This window comes from Synchytrium microbalum, assembly GCF_006535985.1.
Source record: "Synchytrium microbalum strain JEL517 chromosome Unknown SmJEL517_scf0023, whole genome shotgun sequence".
NCBI classification, from domain to species: Eukaryota; Fungi; Chytridiomycota; class Chytridiomycetes; order Synchytriales; family Synchytriaceae; genus Synchytrium; species Synchytrium microbalum.
The window spans coordinates 159,321-179,496 of NW_022158372.1; the positions used below are offsets into that span (position 1 = coordinate 159,321).

Genomic DNA, 20,176 nt, shown 5'->3' on the forward strand with positions numbered 1-20,176 from the left:
GGGGGGGGGGCCCCCCCCCCCCCCCCCCCCCCTTCCTCAAAGACTTTCAAACACATAAATATTTATAATTTTATGAGATCTGAACTGATCTGCTCCAGGTTTCCATCAAAGAAAAGTCAAGGAATCGCACTAGCAATGAACAGTATTACATTGTTTGGCCTTGATCACAATTTTGGTACAGCTTAATCTGCCAGATTGAGCTAGAAGAAGATTACAGACGCGATGGCATACGACCTTTCAACGCGTAAATAAACTTGAGACAGCGGGAGAATAAAGTTTACAAACCTTTAAAAAGTGATTTTGAGCTTTATATAAATTCTGTGAAAGTCTACGGGAAAGCGACGAATGAATTTTATTTCTGCTTTGCACAACAACAAACAGCCAACTCTTAATAACAACCGTTTCTTTCCCTAGCTTTCTTTTTGTGTGTTTTAGCATTTTATCCCACCACCATTTCCATTCCTTTTGAGAAATTCTATGTCACAAATATTTATCGGTCTTCACACCATTCGTTTTCCTTTCGGATCTAGTAAACGAAAAGGCATTGTGTTAGATATATGATCGTGTTACGAGTCAACCACTTGATCAAAATCAGTTCATCATTTACTTGTTCTTCTTCTTCAGGTGTAAAGTCATTAACAATGTTGAACCTAGTGAGACAAAAAAGGGATTATCATAGGCTTCATCAAAACACTTAGACTTGATCAAACTCACGTCTTGCGGATTTCTTCGACAGATTTGCCCTTGATCATGTTTGCGACCGTTTTGCAACCTATTCATCATGATTATGGTCAGTGCTCTTGGAATCTATACCAATGATACCAACTGGTTCTAATGAATGTAACCACATACCCAAATCAAGCAAATTCTTCATATCCAAATAATTCGCAGCCAAGATCAATTCAAACAAGGTGCCTTGATCAACATTCATGAATTCACGATCCCAGTCTTCGATATCATCAGATGATTTGGGCTTCATTTCTTCTTCTGGGGGGAGAGGTGGGTCGTCCTTGTGTTGCGTGGCATAGTCGATGACTATGTAAAGGAAAAGATGGTTGGATTAGTGATTGAAATGATCAGATAATCATAGATTGATATGTGTTTGTTTATTGAGGGTGTTTTTTCGTTGCATATCGGTTGCGTTGCATGTTGAGCCTTTTGACATGTCATAACCAAATCCAACGAGAGCGACATTCAAATCATCAAATGTACTCATAAATTATCATAATAACACCATCCATTCATCAAGCTACCGTCCCAAAAACACAAAAGCACCGTCAAACGGTAAGCTTCCCAATTTTACCTTTGGATAGAATAGGACCAGACACATTGGGAAGAGGGCTAGTACGGAGCAAACAAAATAACATGAGATACGAATATCTACACAACTAGCCATTTTTCTCTTACACTGTAAACAACGAGAAGCCGTTTAGTTTTTGAAATCAAACTCAAAATGCTCAGAAATGCGCAAACACCAACAGAATATAATGTGTTTTAAGGAACATACTTGGTGCATCATCACTTTCTCCTATATCTTCCAACATGTTCTTAATGAGCACGGATTGACATGCTACTTCCTTTGGTACTGCGAACTATTTTAAAACAAATACAAATGGTTGATTTGCGTTGTTTGCTTTTATAACATGAACGGTGCAGGATATATGATTAGTGTACCTCTTGTCCATCAGACGATGTGAGCTTGACCATGATTGCCTCCTTTGGTCTCTCTTGTCCTGGTTGGGTTGGGTGTTGTGTTTGCGGTGAAGGAAGACGAAAGCTTCTCGAATCACGAGAGAGCGTTTTGGGAATAATTGGAAATGAGACGAGGTTTTATATGGTTTAACTCGTGGTTTTAACAAGGATATAATAATAAGAGGTACCGTATACAATGTGCCTCGCTGCCGAATGGTAAATGTGAGTAACGTTCGCGATAATGAACATGTGGATCAATGCATCGAAGCTGAGGACTGAAATAGTAAGCATATTACGCGTACACAGGTATCATCACGTCTGATTATATACAACAAACATTGCACCAAACCTTCGTCACTAAACCACCTAACATAATACTTGTCTTATATGTACCGAAATAAAGAAAAGCAACATATTAAGAGTCTTTGTGCTACCATACAACATCAACCACCACTATCATCATCAATCTCATCTCTTTCCTCTCCCATTTGGCAAAGAATCATGTCGATCTTCACTACTCGATACATTACTATTCTGAGATCGCCTCGCTCTCGCACCATCAAATCCACCAAACGCTTTTCCTGACCTGATCGCCGATATCATATCATCCAATCCTCCAGACTCGGCTGATGCTTGCGGTGGTGCTGAAGACAGGCTGGTTTCTCGTTTCTTGCGGCGTGCTAGTTCTCGATCCTATGACGGACGGGTAAAGAGGATGAGAATGAGTTCGTATGTTGCGAAATGTGTGATGGGTGAAAGATATGAAGCATGTGTAGTGCATTCGACGTGATGTCGGTGATTTTCTTTTGCTACAGTCAAAGAAGCCATCTCACTCACCACTTTCTCACGCTCCCTCTTATCCAACTCGATTTGTTTAGCAACCGCTTGATCGTTATCAGCTCGTGCCTGATTGAAATCTCGCACGAATTTCAGTAATATACCAAAGAACTCTTCGGGTGTGGTGGTTTTCGGGTCTTCTCCATACAAGTTACATAGTGATTCAAATTGCTTTTCAGTGTCCTGTATTTGAAATGGATTAGATTCAGATTCCATATAAATGGTTTCGAAAAAAAAAAATCGACAGGTGGGTTTATGAGCTGCAACAGTTTTCAGGCACGAACTCGACGCCCATACTTCCACAAACCCAAACCCAAACAAACCCACATACCTTCAACCTCGAATCCAAACTCTGGAAATAATCCTCAGCCTTCTTATAAAACTCTCCCATCTCTTTAATATACTTCCTATCACCAACAGCATCAGAAGACTCTAGCGTCTCCAACAAGGCCTTCAAGTTTGCCAAATTGTCTCGTACAGCCATCAGGATTTGCCGGATGGTCGGTATACTGACTTTGGATGCTTCTTCAATGTGCGTTAACTCATTGGCAAAGTCTTGGGCTTCAGGGAAACGATCTCGCATTATGGTCGTGAGGTAGTGCATTAGGGTGTGTTTGCGAGTTGAGACGTTGGATTTCGTGTCACTGAGCTATTTTTTAAGTTCAAAAGTGGAAGCATTTTCTTAGAGCCCGCGAGATTTAACATGAGCCGAAAAAAGCCCAACACAAGAATGCTAGATTACCTTGGGTAAACTACTTAATTTGAATCCGTACGCTCCACCACGCTGACCAGGATTCATATAATTACCAACAGCCAGAATAATCTACTCAAACAAAAAAGGTCAGAAGCGCTTTAGCGTTAACGGTCACCATCCACATCTTTTCAACACATTACCTGCAAGACCTTCGTAAACTTCTTACTCTCCTTTACATCCTCAATACCACCATTCAGTCCAGCCAGCATGGCCTCAGCATCATCAGTATACTCATCCCAAGTAGTTCGAAATGACATGGCCTTCAATTTTTCTGAATACTTGTTTACAGTCGATACTTCAGCCAAGAAACGTTCTGCGGATGCTAGTTGGTTGACTTCTGCTTCGTATTGTTTTAGTGATGATACCTAATGATACATAGGATTCAAAGTGAGAAAAAAATGACAGCATAGCGGCAGATAGGGTTTGAAACTGATCACACACTCACTTCTTCATCAGATGGCACAAACTTGAGCAGCTCTGTCAAAATAGATCGATGCAGAGTCTGCAAATCGACTTCATTGACACCCGTAGCGATAGCAGCAGGTGACAACTTGATTGCTCGAATCATAATATTACAGTTTTGAGATCGTTTAGGATCCAAAAATGTAATTTCCTTGTTACCGACTAAATTAAAAAGTGCAAAGAATGTGTCAGTAAAGAATTAAAAATGGCTCGTAAATCGTGATCATTTTGTAAACTATCCATTTTTTGCATACCTGCTTCTTCACCGCCCTTCTTCAAATTAACAGTCTCCTTCGCAGCAAACAAATCCTCCAACTCTGTGTACTTGTCCTTCATCTTATTGTGTATCTCCTGATCATCAATATGCGCCCATATGGTATCCGCCACTTTAATCGGAGGTATCTTTGTCCAATTAAGTGCCTTCAACGGTTTGGTAGACAGATTGAGTTTCTTGGGCGGTGGACCGGTTGGGACAGGTGGTGGTGCTGCTGGACCTCCAAAACCTGGTGGTGGAGGAGGTGGTGGAGGACCTCCCATTCCTGGCGGAGGTGGTGGAGGCGGAGGACCTCCCATTCCTGGCGGCATTGGAGGTGGTGGTGGTCCACCCATTCCTGGAGGTGGCGGAGGAGGTGGTGGTGCACCTCCCATCATTCCTGGGGGTGGGGGCGGTGGGGGAGGAGCACCTCCCATTAGCATGCCAGGTGGAGGGGGTGGTGGTGGTGGTGCACCTCCAAATCCTTCCATTCCTGGTGGTGGTGGCGGAGGTGGAGGAGCTCCACTGTCTATACTGCTACCACCAGCAGGCTAAGTTGACCAAAATGTATTAGTTGGATATTCATGGTGAGAAGCGACAGAAAACCCTGCTGCAAGAACCGATACAAATGAATGCTTCAGTACACACCACATCAATCCTAGCAATATTCTCATGTAATCGACTCAACAATTCAGCAGCTGATTTATTATCCGTTGAATCAAACCTCTCCTTGACTAGATGTTCCAAGGCAGCCAAATCCTTCTTGAGACCACCAATCGAAGATGTCAGTGTTGCATTCTCAGTAGCAAGATTGGCAACTTTTTGAGCACTAGCTGCCTCTTCTACAACGATGAAACAAATGTTTCGTGTGAGCCAAAAAAACGGTCAGAGAAACTTAATGGATGGTCGTCAAATCAAGACTCACTCGATTTCTTCTTCTCCTCATCCAATTCCTTTTCTAATCTCTTGGCCTTTTCTAACTGCTTGCGATATCTCTCTTCACTTGCAGCCGTCTTGTCCAATACTTCAGTCAGCTCTGCTACCCATTGCTGAACATCGATGCTGGCCAGAGCGGATGCTGGATCTGGATTGTCTGAATCCTTTTGTAGCAATATCTGGGCTACGACCTTCTCAATTACATACATTAGTTTCATTCTAGAAAAATGACAAAGTGGTCAATAAAAACGACGCTGTTCCTTTTTTGCTGAGAAATACTCTGCAAAAATTCACAGCCATACTAAGACACGCACTTTTGGAAGGGATTAGCTGGCAACAACAACAAATGCTGCAGCAAGTTTGACCAATGTGGTCCACAACTGGTAGGTGCCATAGAATCATTCAATGCCCAGAATATGTCTTCGTTATCTTCCACATCAACAGTCGATAAATCGATCTTGGAATACAATTCTTCCTCATCAGTCTCGAGACTGGTAACCCAGACATCGATTTGATTCTGTAGTAGATCATTCTCGACTTCTTCAATGACCTATAGATAACGAGAATTGTAAGCAAAACCACTTACAAATCAAAGGGCGTCCTATATGCTTTTTTTTACCTCTAATAATGGCTCAAGACCCAACTGTATAAACTCATATCTCATATGCATTCTGAAATCGAGATTGATACCAGGACCACCGAGAATGATGGCGTTTATGAATGACATACTGGCGACCTAAACAAATGAATTTAAGAATTAACGTCGAGGCAAAAAAGAGAGATAAGTCTGGCTCACGAACTCACTTGAAGTTCTTCATCCAACGGCGTAGTTCCCTGACAGCTCTGCCATAACGAATACACGACAATCTCAAACCGACTTCGTAGCCCAGAGGTGCTAGCCATGGCATCCATTCCTTCCAGCACACATTTGTGACCTTCTGGTATGAAACATACCGCACCAAATATTTCTAGGACTGTGGCTCTTGTTCGAACTGATGGGGATCGTAGTGATAGAGCAATGACATCCATGGCACCGTCCATATCTAGGACTGCGTATAATCCAATCTATGATATTTACGGCATGTCAAAAAAATGTACGTGGACTCCAGAATGGTGATGTACCTTGTTATTCATGAGTGCTTTCAGACATTTGATGTAGAGTTCTTCGAATTCTTCATGTCTAAATACGAGTTAAATTGAGATTCAGTTTGACAGGTGTCATGAGGGATATGGTTTGTTTTGGGATAAACTCACTTTCTCCTCTCCTCAACATCAATAGGCCTCTTCTTATCCTCCAGCTCTTTCAAATTATCCAACAAGGAAGCCAGCCCTCCACTCTCCACAAAGTCTGAAATCCACCTGACAGGTCTATTCCTCAAACACACCACCAAGTCCTTCAGCAGCTCTGGTGTCGGATCCTCTCTCAATTTCTTGATCTCTACAGACCCATCAGCGGATATTCCCGACGAGGGCACAGCGGATATGGCGTTGGAGGTACTACCAGTAATAACACCAGCTCTATATCTTTCACCTAGATGTTGTTGAAGCATGACCCATTTGCGATCAGCGGGGATGTCACGGATGGTTTTCTTCTTGTCTTCTGTGAGATTAAGATCTTCTAGGAGAAGTTCGAGCATACGTTCCATTACTTCTGGAGGAGGCATAGGAGCAGTGTCTGCAGATGCGAGTGTTAGAATGGATCCGCCTGTAGTGCTTGGTGCTGATGATCCGACTGTTCGTGCTGGCGACGATCTATAAAATAAGGATTTCAGTATCTCCATGTTTGATAGAGCAGTAGATGTGATTGAGTGAGCGGTTGTTCAAAAGTCGAACGGTCCAGATATGTACCCAGGAGTATCCGTCTTTTCATCGACAGGAGTGATAACAGGGAGTGGTTTTGCGGATCTGACAGTGACGGTAGGCTGTTGCTGTAGTCCATTAGTCTGCTGTTGTGGGGGACGAGGTTTTTGATATTGCTGTTGTTGTTGCTGGTGTGATGATGATTTTGGAGCCGGGGTCGGGGCAAACATGGACCTGTTAGGAGAGATCACATAGTGTAGAGTTAGTATAAAATCTTCTTGTCAACATTGTAATCGCTTCATGATGCTCTAATTCAAGTAGCTGCTCGCTACATGATCTTTCAAGTACTTGCCGTAAAGTCCATCTTGAATTTCTTGAAGCCATGTTTTGCTCTGTATTACTGGCTACTTATAAGGAATTGATCTCCTTCAAGGCCACTTCATCTGTATCTGGCAATCAACTTGTCCACGACCTCGCTCTATTCTCAGAAATGTGATTTTGGCGGAAAGTACGTGAACAAGTCCAGCAATTGTATGTAAGGTGGCTCTAGCGTGTTTTAACGCGATGCTACTAGTTGTACGAGTACTATCAACGCTTCAATGGATTGCAAGGCACTGTCGACCGCGTCGGGACATGAAAATTGCAATGGTGGTTTCACGTTGTTGAAGAAACAGTTTTCTATTGCTACTTGACAAGCTCACGTGTCTTAAGCGTTACACATCAATCTTTCATAGACATTTATCCCAAAAGCTTGAGTAAAGACTACCTTTAACTCTCCTCAAACTCGACACAATTCCCAACTTTCCAAAAGTTCAACAGTGGAGTCTTTGACCAGCCGAGGGAGGGAATCACGACAAAAGTCACCGCATCATGTTCTCGGCCACATTAATATGGATCATCTCCGTCTTGGTGGCTATTGCATCGGCGTCTGAGGTAAAAATTATAACAGTTTGCGCCATCTGTTGTTTCCTTGTCCAAATGTGCCTCGATCACACTCGTGAAAGGGCACTTTCAGAGTTGTTTCTTGAGAATTCTAGCTCATAAATGATATCTCGCTCTAAATATGACACGGAACTTGTAGGAACTGGATGTGTTTACGCCAACGAGAACTCTTGTGGTCAAAGTTGTCGCGTCACCTGCCAGATCACCTTCCAGGTCTCCTTCAAGGTCTCCAACCGCATCGCCAACAGACTATTCTGCTCCTGATACTACTTATGATCCAATGACTATCATTAAACGTATGTCCCCAGGAACTTTGAACATCCTAACGCTCACTAACACATATGCCTTATAGCGATCCTAATCGTAGCCTCAATAATATTCGCCCTATGCTACTTTTCTCGCCGCCTCAAAAGACGAAACGCAAGGCTTGCTGCTGATCGCCTGGCAGCAGCTACAGCCGCGTCTCAACCATCTGCAAGAATGCAAGCAATTATGGCAAGCATCCCTGCACGTGTACCAATGGACTACACACAACAGCCGATAGAGCAGCAGCAATACATGACACAAGTTATAGCACCACCAGACCAACAACAATACATAGCGCAAGGTATACTACCACCCGTGTACCAACAAACATACATCCCACCACAACAACGCCCAAACCCAATTACCCACCTTACAGACGACCGAATAGCCATAACGGACCCAATGGACGAGTTCCGAACCGACAATACCGGCATCGACTACGAGACCCTCTTCAACACCCAAATAAACTATGACAATCTAGCACCCGTCACAATCGATATAGACCACTACTTCTACGGTTCATCACCCGATATCCCATACTATGACATCAACGCACCAACCTCGTCTGAAGACGGTTTCGGCGAACTAGCACTCCCAGTATACTCCACCGACAAGCCATCCGTAATAACAAGTGTCGAAGGTGGATGGCTCAATGCAGATAACGATTACGTTAACAGGAGACAGCGTTATGCGAATACGACAAATCGTGTGGAGGGAGGGTTTCTGAATCATGATGCGAACTATGTTAATAGGAGGTTGAATTACGCGACAGGGAATCGACCGCTTTGGAGAAGTAGGAGGGAGAAGCCTGTTATTAGTGTTGAGTATCAGCCGCCTGGATGGGGTTAATCAAAGCAATCTGTAAAAACATGGTCTGTAAAATGGAAGGTCTGTAATGTTGTAAATTGTATATGGTGTTGATACATGCTGATTTATTCCAACGAAGCACACGAGCTTTGCAATCCAAGTGATCTTAAGTAAAAAGAGACTTTGCGATGAGATCTTGACCCCTCTGTGTTTCTCAATCCGGGCTTGGGACGGGGTTGGAGCAAGATACCATCTCCCATAAACTTCTTTTACATGAATTCCGTTGAGTTGAAGAGGTGGAGTGAAGGTGCTGAATGTGACAAGCGCATTAGGCCACATGATAAAACAGCAAAGATCTTGAATGGAGTCACCGTCTCATGTGCAACGTTGCTCGACTTTCCCTCCCAACTCAAATTCCAAGGACTCAAGATATAGACCATTGTGGCAAAACCCACAGAGCCAGCACAGAAATTGGTTGCGGCATCCACCAGCGAGATTTCAACTTGAAACCCGCTTGAAAAAACATGCGCCTGCTGGCATGGTTACTTGAATTCCATTGACGTAAAGAGGTGGAGTGAAAGTCCAAAATTCTAAAAGCGCGTTAAGGTCTGTTGATAGGACAGTAGAAATCTTGAAGAGAGGCCAGTACTCACCTGCAATCAGAGCAGACCGCTCTCGAGGTTGGCATTTACAATGAGGAGTGCCATCTGCGTTTTCATCCGGGCATTGGACAGGCATTGGCAGCATTACACTCACGACCCATGATGACTTGAATAGTACTGAACGCACTTGACCTTGCATACTCTCTTTCCAACCCACAAAGCTGCTTGGATCCGAAATGCTGGAAGACAATCTTTGTACTGGCATGCAAGTCACAGACACTGTTGTAACTTAGCAAAGCCCTTTTAGAGTCGGTGGATCTTGGGGTTGCCGTCTCTAAAAAAATATGTCGATGCTAACCGTGTATGTCTGTCGTCCTCCAGATCTAGGCACCATTCAAGTGAATCAACCGATGCAATAATAGCGTAGTTTGTCGTATACGCAATGTGTTTCTGTTTTGTGCGATTTGTGGAAGAGGTTTGGTGGTTGCTGCCTTGCGTCTACCAAATTTCAATTCGCAACGTTAGTTTGCTTTAGATCTAGAAGCCATCCAAGAAGATCTACAAGGTAAATCAACAGTACATTATGATATAAAGTATACATACCATGATGTCTCTCTAGTCCTCTTGTACTTGTCCTTGTCCAGAACAGTTCTACAATTTTTGCTGAAGTTATGCCAATTGTATGTAAACAGGCAGAACTAAGGTGTTCTGTGCAATTTGTATGCATTTTGACGTACGGCGAGCTCTCTGGCACGTTACGGAACGTGGTTCTGCCTCGTTGCTTTTGTTGACAGTGTTGAACGTTCAAACAGTGGAATCCTGAGGTCCGCAGAGACTGAGGAGACGTACAAGGCCCTTCAAAACTAGGAAGCACAGTTTCAAGTCTCTGATGTACTCCAAAATAGAAGGATATTGATCGCTAGTCTGAATCAACCGAATTGCGTCGTTTGCGATTGCTGGATTTTGAACCAAGGGGCAAGAGATTGAAGGGCGTCAAGTGATACTACGCTCTTGCGAGTAAACCGAACTTATTGATTCTTGAGGTTTATTCATTCCGGTTTCAAATAATAATACATAAACGTTTCAAACGCTTCTATCTCTCTCCACACCAATCCACTGCAATTTACAGAACCCCATACACCCATATCAACCACTTGCCGGCATCGCGGCACTCAAAACAGGCGTATCTCTGACTCTCGTCTTACTATAATCCTGGAAGGCACTCACAACATTCACAGTCCTCACAGCATTCCTCAACTTTTCAACATTCACATCAACACGTTTCTTCATTGCAGCATGTTCTTCCTTCTTGTGCAGTTTCGCCATTCGGGAAGGTGATGGCCACAATTTAGCAGTCAGCTCGAACGACCAGTGGCGGATGATCAGGACTTTGACGATATCGAGCAGCATGAAGGAGATGATGGAGATCGAGAGGACGGAGACTCCCCATGGCCAGCCACTAGAAACATTAAGCGTGTTAGATAAATTTCTGGCGTGGTATGAAGAGGAGCACGTCGACGACGCCAACATGATGTATATAACTTACATGGCAGTAGCATCAAAGAACGCAATCCCATAAATACTCATAAACATGGCAAACACCTGAGTCCCCGCAACAGCAAGCACAAAGATAGGAGATGGCAACTGTACCCAGAACCAAGTTGGTAATCTCGTACTGAAGATGACGAAATGAGGACATGAGGATATCTGTAAGTACATGATGGTCTGTAGTCTTCCATCATTGACAGAATTTGTGATCTTGTCTAGAGGGATGCCGAGATGCTGAGCGACAAAGAAATGGGCGAATGAGATTCCCATTAGGAGTAAGCCCAGAATGAATGACAGGGTGAGGAGCTGGCCGAGACGCCACTTGTCGGGACGTTTCGAGATTTTGGCATTGTCGACAGAGATTACGAGGGTTGCGGCGTCGTTTAGGACTAGTGGGGAAAGAGAGTAAGTATATCGGTATGTTGAATATGGTCACAGACGGTAACAAGGACATACCGGCGATCAGGATAATAAGACGATCAGGCAACGCGAATTCAAAGACAAGCAGACTGATAAAGAAGAATAGCAAAAAGTGGATTGTCGATGTGATTCGGTATACTATAAAAAGAAAAAGATCGTCAGTCTCCAAATCACCAAAAAAAAGCACAACGAAAAGACAGGTTTGTTTGCACAACTAACCAGCATAAGAACGCATGCGTTGGAAGATAGCTCGAGAGCACTTGACACCGTCAACAATTGTAGAGAGACCAGCAGCCAACAGGACAATATCTGCTGCAGATCGTGCAGCATCGGTACATCCCTGTACGGCGATACCGACGTTAGCCTTCTTGAGAGCTGGAGCATCGTTTACACCGTCACCTAAGTTTAGAAAATGATTTAGTACTTGACTCTCCATATACGTATAATTATTTAGATCAACGGTATTCAAAGGACAGGATGCCAACAACTCACCAGTCATTCCAACGAGGTAACCACGCTTTTGGAGGAGTTCGACGACACGGTACTTGTGTTCTGGGATGACCTGCGATAAAAACGACGAAATAAGTCATGCGTTTTATCTGCTGCTTGAATCCAGCACACAATACATACCTGAGCAAATCCATCAGCCTTCTCAACACGATCAATCATAGCTTCCTCATCAATAGTAGAATCTATTAATTTGTGTGCATCCAATATAGTTTGGTTCATTCCCAATCTCTGAGCGACTTCCTTGGCAATGATGAGTTGATCACCAGTGATCATCTTGACCTTTAAAACAGTATCAATTAGTATCGGGCTTCATTTGCAACGATGCCAAAACGCTCTGGTATAATCAGCTGATACTTACTCCGATACCAAGCTCATTACATTCGCGAATCGTAGTTCCAGAATCAGGTCTCGGAGGATCCAAAAGCGAAATCATACCGACCATCTCGAAGACTTGCATCTCAGCATCAATGGTACGTGCAACACCCAAAGCTCTCAACCCCCGCTTTGCGAAACTCAACACGGCAGCCTCAGCTTGTGTATGTCCACCACATTTAGACACAATCACTTGTGGAGCGCCCTTGATAACCCGGTAAGTCTGTTTCGTGTTTTCTTCAAAGACGGTTGCTTCAGTGTATTTCGAGTGTGGGTTGAATGGAATGAAGCCCTTGATACTGTATCCGGGCACCACGTGTGATTTTTGGTCGGGACGGGATTTGATGGCGGGGACACGGTCTTCGGCCGCACTCCGGACGGCAAGCTCGATTGCGTCCATGGCACCGGGCTCGGAGGCACAGTATGCGTACATGAGGAGGTCGTTGTCTTCGTAGGGGCCTGCGCCAGAGCCGGCAAAGTTGGTGCTGGTGTTGCCTTTTTGGGCGAGATAGGGCGTGTCGAAAGTTAGTTCGTTCAATGTTAAGGTGCCGGTTTTGTCTAGAAAATAGATATTCAATAAGTGGGTCCAAAGTTTTCTTTTTGCATTTGTCTTGGATTGAAATCCGTTATACTAACCAGAGCAAAGAATGGATACTGAAGCCAATTCTTCGATCGCTGTCAGACGCTTGACGATAACTTGCTTGGCAGCTAATTGTTTGGCACCAACAGCCATGGTTACGGACATTACAGTCTAGCGAAAAAAGAAAGCAGGGTAAGGACTCATCATCACTTGAGAGCGAAATTTGCTCGTATCTTGTTTTACCGGTAGACCAACGGGAATAGCAGCAATAGTCAGGACCAAAACACTCTTCAATGAATCAAGGAAGCCCAATCCTTTAGCAGTGCAGAACACGATCAAAAGGATCAACACCATGACCTGCGATTCAGGAATGATTTGTTAGCGTCAGGTTCATGCAAAAAGACCTTATGGCAATAAACAATAATGGTATTCAGCAACTAATACTCACCAGAGTAATTCCAATCAAAAAGTTTCCGATATTGTTGATAACTTTCTGGAAGTGTCCCATATCGTTCGTCATACTAATGAGATTAGCAGCACGTCCAATGTAGGTGTGGATACCAGTCTTGGTGACAACACCCAGCATTTGTCCTTGCTTGACAATGGAACTGGAGTACGCGATGGCGTTCTTGTGCTTGATGACTGGGAGGGATTCACCAGTCAATGCAGATTGATCGATTTGGAGACCTGCATCTGCAGCGTCACCAGTGACACCGATACCCAAAAGTCTGTATGATAGTCAAGTTCAAATGTTAGTTTAAACAGCAGCAAGACTTGGGTCAGGACGATGGATTGAGCAAGCCGCGAGACACGTACCGGCAATCAGCGGGTATGATATCACCAAGACGGAGCGAAATAATGTCACCGGGTACGAGCATGCATGATTCAACTTCATCCAAATGTCCATTTCGGTATGTTCTCGATTTAAGAGCCAAAGTATTCTTCAACGCGTCCAAAGCACTCTCGGCTTTAGCTTCTTCAAAGTATCCGATACAAGCATTCAGAATCAGCACGACGAGAATGATTCCAAAGTCAATCCAGTCACCAACGATAGCGGAAATTAGTGCAGCGACTTCCAGCAGGAAGGATATCGGACCGCCGAAATAGGATAGGAATTTCAAGAATGGATTGTGTTTCTTTTCAGGAATTTCTAATTGTAATAAGGAAATGACATGTGAAAATGCTCCCCGGTTTGTTTAGGGCTGCTCAACCAAAAACCTACCATTCTTTCCAAACTTTTCTAATCTCTCAGCAGCTTCAACATCTGTTAGCCCCTTCAGTGGCTCTGTTTGCAGCAGCTTTTCTAGTTCTGGATCTAGATCTTCAACTACCTCGACATGGACTTCAGGTGTGGATGCCGCGACCTTCTTGTCATTGTTTAATGTGCCACTGGCAGGCACTGTATCCTTTGAGCCGTCCATATATCAAATATGCAACAGTTCCGTGGATTGGCCTAAGCAAAAAAGTTGCAGTGTTGGTTGATTATGCTCGATTTGCGTACCAGGATACTAAAATGCAAAGAAAACTTACGCGATTCAGATTATCTCGTTGAGTTAAAGGTTGTGATCCCGAATCAAATCCGTGGTCATGAGCTGGGTGAATCCAAGATACTTTGTCTCCTAATGATCTGTGGAATTCTTTTTTCGCTCGCTCGTGGTCGAAAAGTGTTGGTTCGACAATTTCTAAAAAACTCTACGATGATGGATTGGGGGGTTGAGGGATATTTTGTTGGTTGGTGAAAACCCTCCGGTCCTTGCAACTCTGGCAATCTTATGTTTGGTTTGGACGGGAAACAATTAGCTCGTATTGCTCTGATCTGTAATTTCTCATTCACAGCAGCAGGCACATTCAGCTAAACACAAGTTCGCATACCGACCGAGTAGTAGCTCAAGTGGTTTGAGCGTTTCGAGGCGCTTGTAAAGTAGTGGAATCTGTTGCGTTTGGAAGGGATTGGCTACTATTGCTTGACAGGTAGCTGGTCTAGTGATACGCCCAGAGTATTGTGTGCTTGAATCGTTTTAGGAATTGTGCTGACTTCATCATCCACATTAGAGTCGTCTAACGCAGATACAAACTTGCCATCGAAGCACCAATATATCTATATCGTAAACATCCGTGCTTAATTCGCTCATTCCCCCAGAATCTAAACACATTCAATTCATATTTTAAGGCTTTGCAACGCCCACATTAGACCTCTTACAAGAGCTACCTTTGGAACGCAGAATTGGATATTCGACTCAACCCTTGATCGCCCTGCTAGCAAAATCGGCCGTGGGACTCACTTCATTGCTTATCAGAGACTCGTTTTTGAAAAACTTGACGACCCACGCACACGTGGTTTTCGTTGTGGAGAGGAAATGGCGATGGCAACTGCGAATCGTGATACTACCCTGATATCAGAGTTTGCTCCCCATCCGAGTTTGACTGCTGCTTCTCCTGGAAGGCAGCTGTTTGTTGGAAACGTGAGAAAACACACAAACATTTTGTTGCCAGTCACTTCAAACACACGCTGACTTTGTCGACATTCTATCTAGCTACCATTTTCTGTACAATGGCAGGAACTAAAGGATCTGTAGGCGAACGAATCGTGATGCCTTCCCGTGTTTCTGATCTCGTTACTCACACAACGGCCTTAACACAGGTTTAAGGAATGTGGAACTGTGGTTCGCGCTGACGTGGCTACTACACCGGCTGGACGATCGCGGGGATTCGGCACAGTGCTATTTGCGAAATCGAGTGATGCAGCAAATGCAATCGCCAGATTTAGTCAGTACGAGTGGTATGGAAGAGGAATCGATGTACGAGAGGATCGTGCTCTTTCCACAGGAAATACAGGAGTAGAAGGCCCTATTGGAGGGCCTGCTATAGGTGAAAAGAGCTTGGGTAATGTTGACTTTGTGGCATATAGTGATGCTTGCGTTTTTTGTTGTTGCAGATACAACTCCAGGTTTACGATCTGTATATGTTGGGAATCTACCGTATTCTGTTGGCTGGCAAGATTTAAAGGCAAGAATCTTTACACTACACTCTGCTCAACCAGCTTCTGTTTACATAAATCAAAGTAAATTGCTCTCTGAACTAGTCAATTTTTTTTCTCTCAGGATCTTTTCAAGAGTGTCGGAAACGTCATTCGAGCCGATATCCAACAGGACTATCGGAAAAAGAGTAAAGGCTTTGGCACAGTGTTGATGCAGACGCCAGAGGAAGCAAGGAATGCAATAGGTAAACAACCCACTTTTACAATCACAGACAGGAGTTTTTATACTTACACATCTATATTACAGCGAAACTGAACGGATACGAGTGGAATGGCAGACAGATAGAAGTCCGTGAAGAACGGACACATCAGAACGACCATGGTGCTGCTGCTTCTGGAGGCAGCACTTCAGCACCACATCCATATTCTCCTGCTATAGATCCGGCGTCGAATGGTGGATCTGCGTCGAGTCGGCAGCTTTATGTTGGGAATTTGGTGGTAAAAAAGTGCTGGTGTAATAGATTGTGCAAGCATCGATTTTACTCACACTTGTTCCGCATAGTTTACGATTCAGTGGCAAGAATTAAAGGTATGTTCATGATGCTTTGAAACACTTGCTGTATCAGTTGCAAAACGTGAATGGCAGCGACGACCGTCATACAATTGCCACTGAAACCTCTTTTTTGCTTCTAGGATCTCTTCCGACAAGCTGGCAATGTCGTTCGAGCCGATGTTGCCCAAGATGCTCAAGGCAGATCTCGAGGTTATGGCACAATAGTGATGGCTACTCCGCAGGAAGCTCAAGCTGCTGTGACGCAGTTTAATGGTACAGACCTGCAAGGACGAACTATTGAAGTTCGTGAAGACAAGTTTGCGGCTGAAACTACGGCGCTACCGGGGACGCAAGTGTTTGTTGGCAATGTACGTGGTTTGATTTTGTGTTTGGAATTGGTCAAAACGAGTCAATATTGAGAAACTAAATGAGTATTAAATGTATAGTTACCGTATACGACGCGCTGGCAAGATCTGAAAGATGGTATCTATTTTCTCGCTCTTGCTTTCTTTTGTGCACTTGATGAACAATACTGTCGCGTTTATTCTAGCCATACGGAACACTGGCCTAAACCCCGTCCACGCCGACATCATGATCGAGCAAGGAACCGGACGCAGCAAAGGATGCGGCACAGTGCGCTTCACTTCAAGAGAAGAAGCTGAAAAGGCTGTTGAGGTTGTGAATGGACTTAATATTGCCGGTCGCAACATTGTGGTGCGATTGGACAAGTTTGCGTAGAGTATTTATTTAAGTCTGTGGCTCCTTTAAAAGATTGTCGGTGGGCGGGATTGTGTGTGTGTCAGAGTGTGGAGTGTCTAAAAACAGAGTGTGGGGTGTCGGGCATGAGTGTGGTGTGTGTCTGTGGTTATGTGACTTAATTTTCTGTATCTTTACTGTAATACATGAACTTAACTGGTATATGTGGTTGGTATGGATGATTTTATTTATGATGTATAACTGCTACTCCAAACAAAGTTCAGAGTTCCCTTAAACGTCACAGTTTACTTTCTTCCTCGAGAAACGTATTAATTATAGCTTCAGACTGTCCATTGTCCATGTCGTATATCCTATCCACAAAGAGCATCAGTTCAACAAAACAAAGCCCATTGCGGATGATGCCAAAAAGAACTTACGAGTGTCCAGCTCCCGGTATCAAATAAAACTTCCCTCCGATCGCATCAACAGCCTTCCTCGCCCTCTCAACCGTAATCAGCTGATCATCCTCACCATGTATCTGAATGGTTCTCAACCCCTTCAACCCCCTCAGCGTCTCCGTATAATCATACTTGGAAACAGCTCTCTTCTGCCCATCAACGACAGCAACAGGACGATGCCACCTCAGATAGAATTCAGCCAACTCATCAAACTTCTCTGGGTTTGCGTGTATCCATGCATCAGAATAACTACTTGCCACGATTTCACGTCCGAGTTGTAAACGGGTCTCGTGAGAGTCGGATGGAATCGGGTAGCGTTGAGCTATTGATGGTGATGTTGAGGGATTTTGGATTGATTGGGATGCACAGCAGTAGAGGATGAGGTTTTTCAGCTTTGGTGGGGTTGTTGGTGGGTAGATGCGTGGGGCGAGAGCTTGAGCGATTATGCCACCCATTGAAAGGCCAAGGAGGGAGAATTCTGTTACTCCTTTAAACAAAAAAGGATATTAGCTTTGGACATTTAGAGCAACCGATTCCGAGATAATGAGTCCACCTTGCTGTTGCGTTATATGGGTAATCAGATCCAGTGCATCGTGTGCTAGTAACTCTATTGGCGAGTCCGTGGAGTTCGTAGTACTCTCTCCAATTCCTCTATGATCGTAGATTACAACGGGACGTTTCTTGGATAACGATGCAGTGAAATGTCTCCCTAAAAGTGAAAAAGACCAGTCAGCTTAGAGTCAAGACGAAGCTTAATTGTCACAATTCACGTACAATCCTCTTTTACACCGGCTCTAGTAGTTGAAATCAGATGAAACTGCGATAAACTCATGAACTACGACATTGGACACTTACAGACCACGGATGCAAAACAAGGGAGTCCGTCCCGTCAAATGACTGCCTAAGATGACGTAGGCGATTCTACTGCCATCTGCAAGTGTGAGGAACTCTGTTTTCATGATGATCAGAGCAAATTGAGTTTTTGGTTTTTGAGGAAGCAGCAACGCTGCATGTCCGTCGTTTCAGGCTGTTCGCTTAACAACTACGTCCTTCATCTGCTTAAAGTAACATGTAACCGAAATGAAGGTCCAGAGAAATCAGCACAATTACGTGATTTCGTCTTCGAGATGTCAAACTTTTCGAGTGGTGGTGCCTTTTATTTCGGCCTATAGTTGATGCAAAGGTGACAAACGGAGCGACCAGCATTTTTGGACTTCAGTGTGAGAGCACGGCTGGTTTCTTCTGCTATAACATCACTGTGCACACACCAAAACTTCATGCCTTCAACACGAACATTCACCAGGACTCATGAGAGCTAGCGGGCCGCAAACCATTCAACGTCTATCAAGAAAATAAATAGGGTTGCCACGCGATCGTCTAAGGTACTTGCACTTCACAGGTTTCTTCTGCTGTTAAATTTGATATGCGTCAAATTGTACAATTGCTGGCGGTCACTGATTTGCTTCTTTTTACTAGTCTCAATTGGGCTTCTATATTGCTTTAAATTCAGGTATGGATATTAGAAAATGGCTTAAAGCTCAACTCTATCTGTAATCTGTCTTGCTTTTGGATAGCGGTTGCTGTTCAACACCCATCATTCGGGAAACCACACGTTTTCAGAAACCCTTAATACTGCAAGGGAAGTATGTACTTTCGTAATTTCTTGAATGATATGGTGCATTTGCGAGCTGATATTGGGTAGCTGGGTACTCCGGCAATGTATTCTGCAAACACATCAAGTCACGACTGATTCCACGTGTTTTTTCACTAGAAACCGTCGACATAACTATCTGAATCGATGATACTGGTCACGAATGATGTATTCGAGTACCTTGGATCCCTGGTGAAAGTTTTCTGAACTTGGCGCAAAACTTGAAAAATCAACACCATGCGAACAACACAACTTTTTGGACTAAAAGGACGAGGAACAACTTTTATGCTACAAAAATAGCACCATTGGATAGCCAGAGCAAATTGACTATGGGTCTTTATATGAAAAAAAGGGGCAGCCTTCGCGCCTTACTCCTGTGGTGTGTCAAACCAATTGTGGGAGCACTGTCTGCCTTGAAACAGGCTTTCATTCCTGCAATCTAGGGATCAAATCTGAGACTTCAAATTCTTCCATGCGGCCAGTAACGCACGCCTCAGTGAGTATGAGTTACCGCTGTGTTTTCCTATTGAAATTTAGATGTTTTCTGATGGCATATATGTCACCTGGAGAGTCACTTGGAGACGTTGAGGTGTGCTTATGCGAGCAAAGTGGGAGTGAAGTGGTTATATTGGATAAGAGAAGGATGAAATGATAATGGATCCAATTATTCATGATGCTCTTACCTCATTCTCACATTCCTCTACGTCCATCGTCGTCGACAGATTCACTAACGGGCTTAAATTATGCTTGTGGTCATGACCATGTATTAGCTAGAAAATCTGATTAGTAGAGATATGGAAACTACAGGACGCCTTTCGATTCTTCACTTTGGGTCGACTCTTGTCAATTGTGGCCGTCTTCGCATCTAAGAAACAAACAATCTGACAATCAGAACCATGCAGTATAGACTACGAGAGATGAGCTGGAGATCAACTCCCAAGCTGATGACTTTGAATTGGATCGTTATTCGCTGCTTCTCTCCTCCATCGCAACAACCTAGGAATGAGGAGACACTAAGCT

The 20,176-nt window shown here is 43.9% G+C and overlaps 4 protein-coding genes across 4 annotated transcripts; 1 reads left to right on the top strand and 3 right to left on the bottom strand.

Moving 5' to 3' along the window:
- Positions 1-490: 490 nt before the first annotated feature.
- On the bottom strand, positions 491-1,707 carry SmJEL517_g03928 (uncharacterized protein; the record flags this gene model as incomplete). The annotated part of the gene is made up of 6 exons (XM_031169856.1): positions 491-526; positions 608-650; positions 715-772; positions 853-1,035; positions 1,508-1,592; positions 1,675-1,707. 6 exons carry the CDS (start codon positions 1,705-1,707, stop codon positions 491-493), a joined length of 438 nt encoding a protein of 145 aa, XP_031024154.1.
- A 453-nt stretch (positions 1,708-2,160) lies between these two features.
- On the bottom strand, positions 2,161-6,964 carry SmJEL517_g03929 (uncharacterized protein; the record flags this gene model as incomplete). The annotated part of the gene is made up of 15 exons (XM_031169857.1): positions 2,161-2,385; positions 2,530-2,712; positions 2,861-3,178; positions 3,272-3,352; positions 3,424-3,648; positions 3,729-3,907; positions 4,000-4,549; positions 4,647-4,840; positions 4,924-5,153; positions 5,249-5,484; positions 5,554-5,670; positions 5,739-5,999; positions 6,057-6,114; positions 6,189-6,686; positions 6,783-6,964. 15 exons carry the CDS (start codon positions 6,962-6,964, stop codon positions 2,161-2,163), a joined length of 3,537 nt encoding a protein of 1,178 aa, XP_031024153.1.
- Positions 6,965-10,537: 3,573 nt separating this feature from the next.
- SmJEL517_g03930 (H+-exporting ATPase) lies at positions 10,538-14,242 on the bottom strand (the record flags this gene model as incomplete). The annotated part of the gene is made up of 12 exons (XM_031169858.1): positions 10,538-10,850; positions 10,938-11,328; positions 11,396-11,497; positions 11,579-11,758; positions 11,852-11,921; positions 11,990-12,148; positions 12,228-12,799; positions 12,878-12,992; positions 13,065-13,178; positions 13,270-13,549; positions 13,638-13,971; positions 14,044-14,242. 12 exons carry the CDS (start codon positions 14,240-14,242, stop codon positions 10,538-10,540), a joined length of 2,829 nt encoding a protein of 942 aa, XP_031024187.1.
- Positions 14,243-15,178: 936 nt separating this feature from the next.
- Positions 15,179-17,089, top strand: SmJEL517_g03931 (uncharacterized protein; the record flags this gene model as incomplete). The annotated part of the gene is made up of 10 exons (XM_031169859.1): positions 15,179-15,283; positions 15,356-15,393; positions 15,463-15,689; positions 15,757-15,866; positions 15,923-16,043; positions 16,106-16,296; positions 16,361-16,387; positions 16,492-16,719; positions 16,798-16,834; positions 16,902-17,089. 10 exons carry the CDS (start codon positions 15,179-15,181, stop codon positions 17,087-17,089), a joined length of 1,272 nt encoding a protein of 423 aa, XP_031024188.1.
- Positions 17,090-20,176: the final 3,087 nt, after the last annotated feature.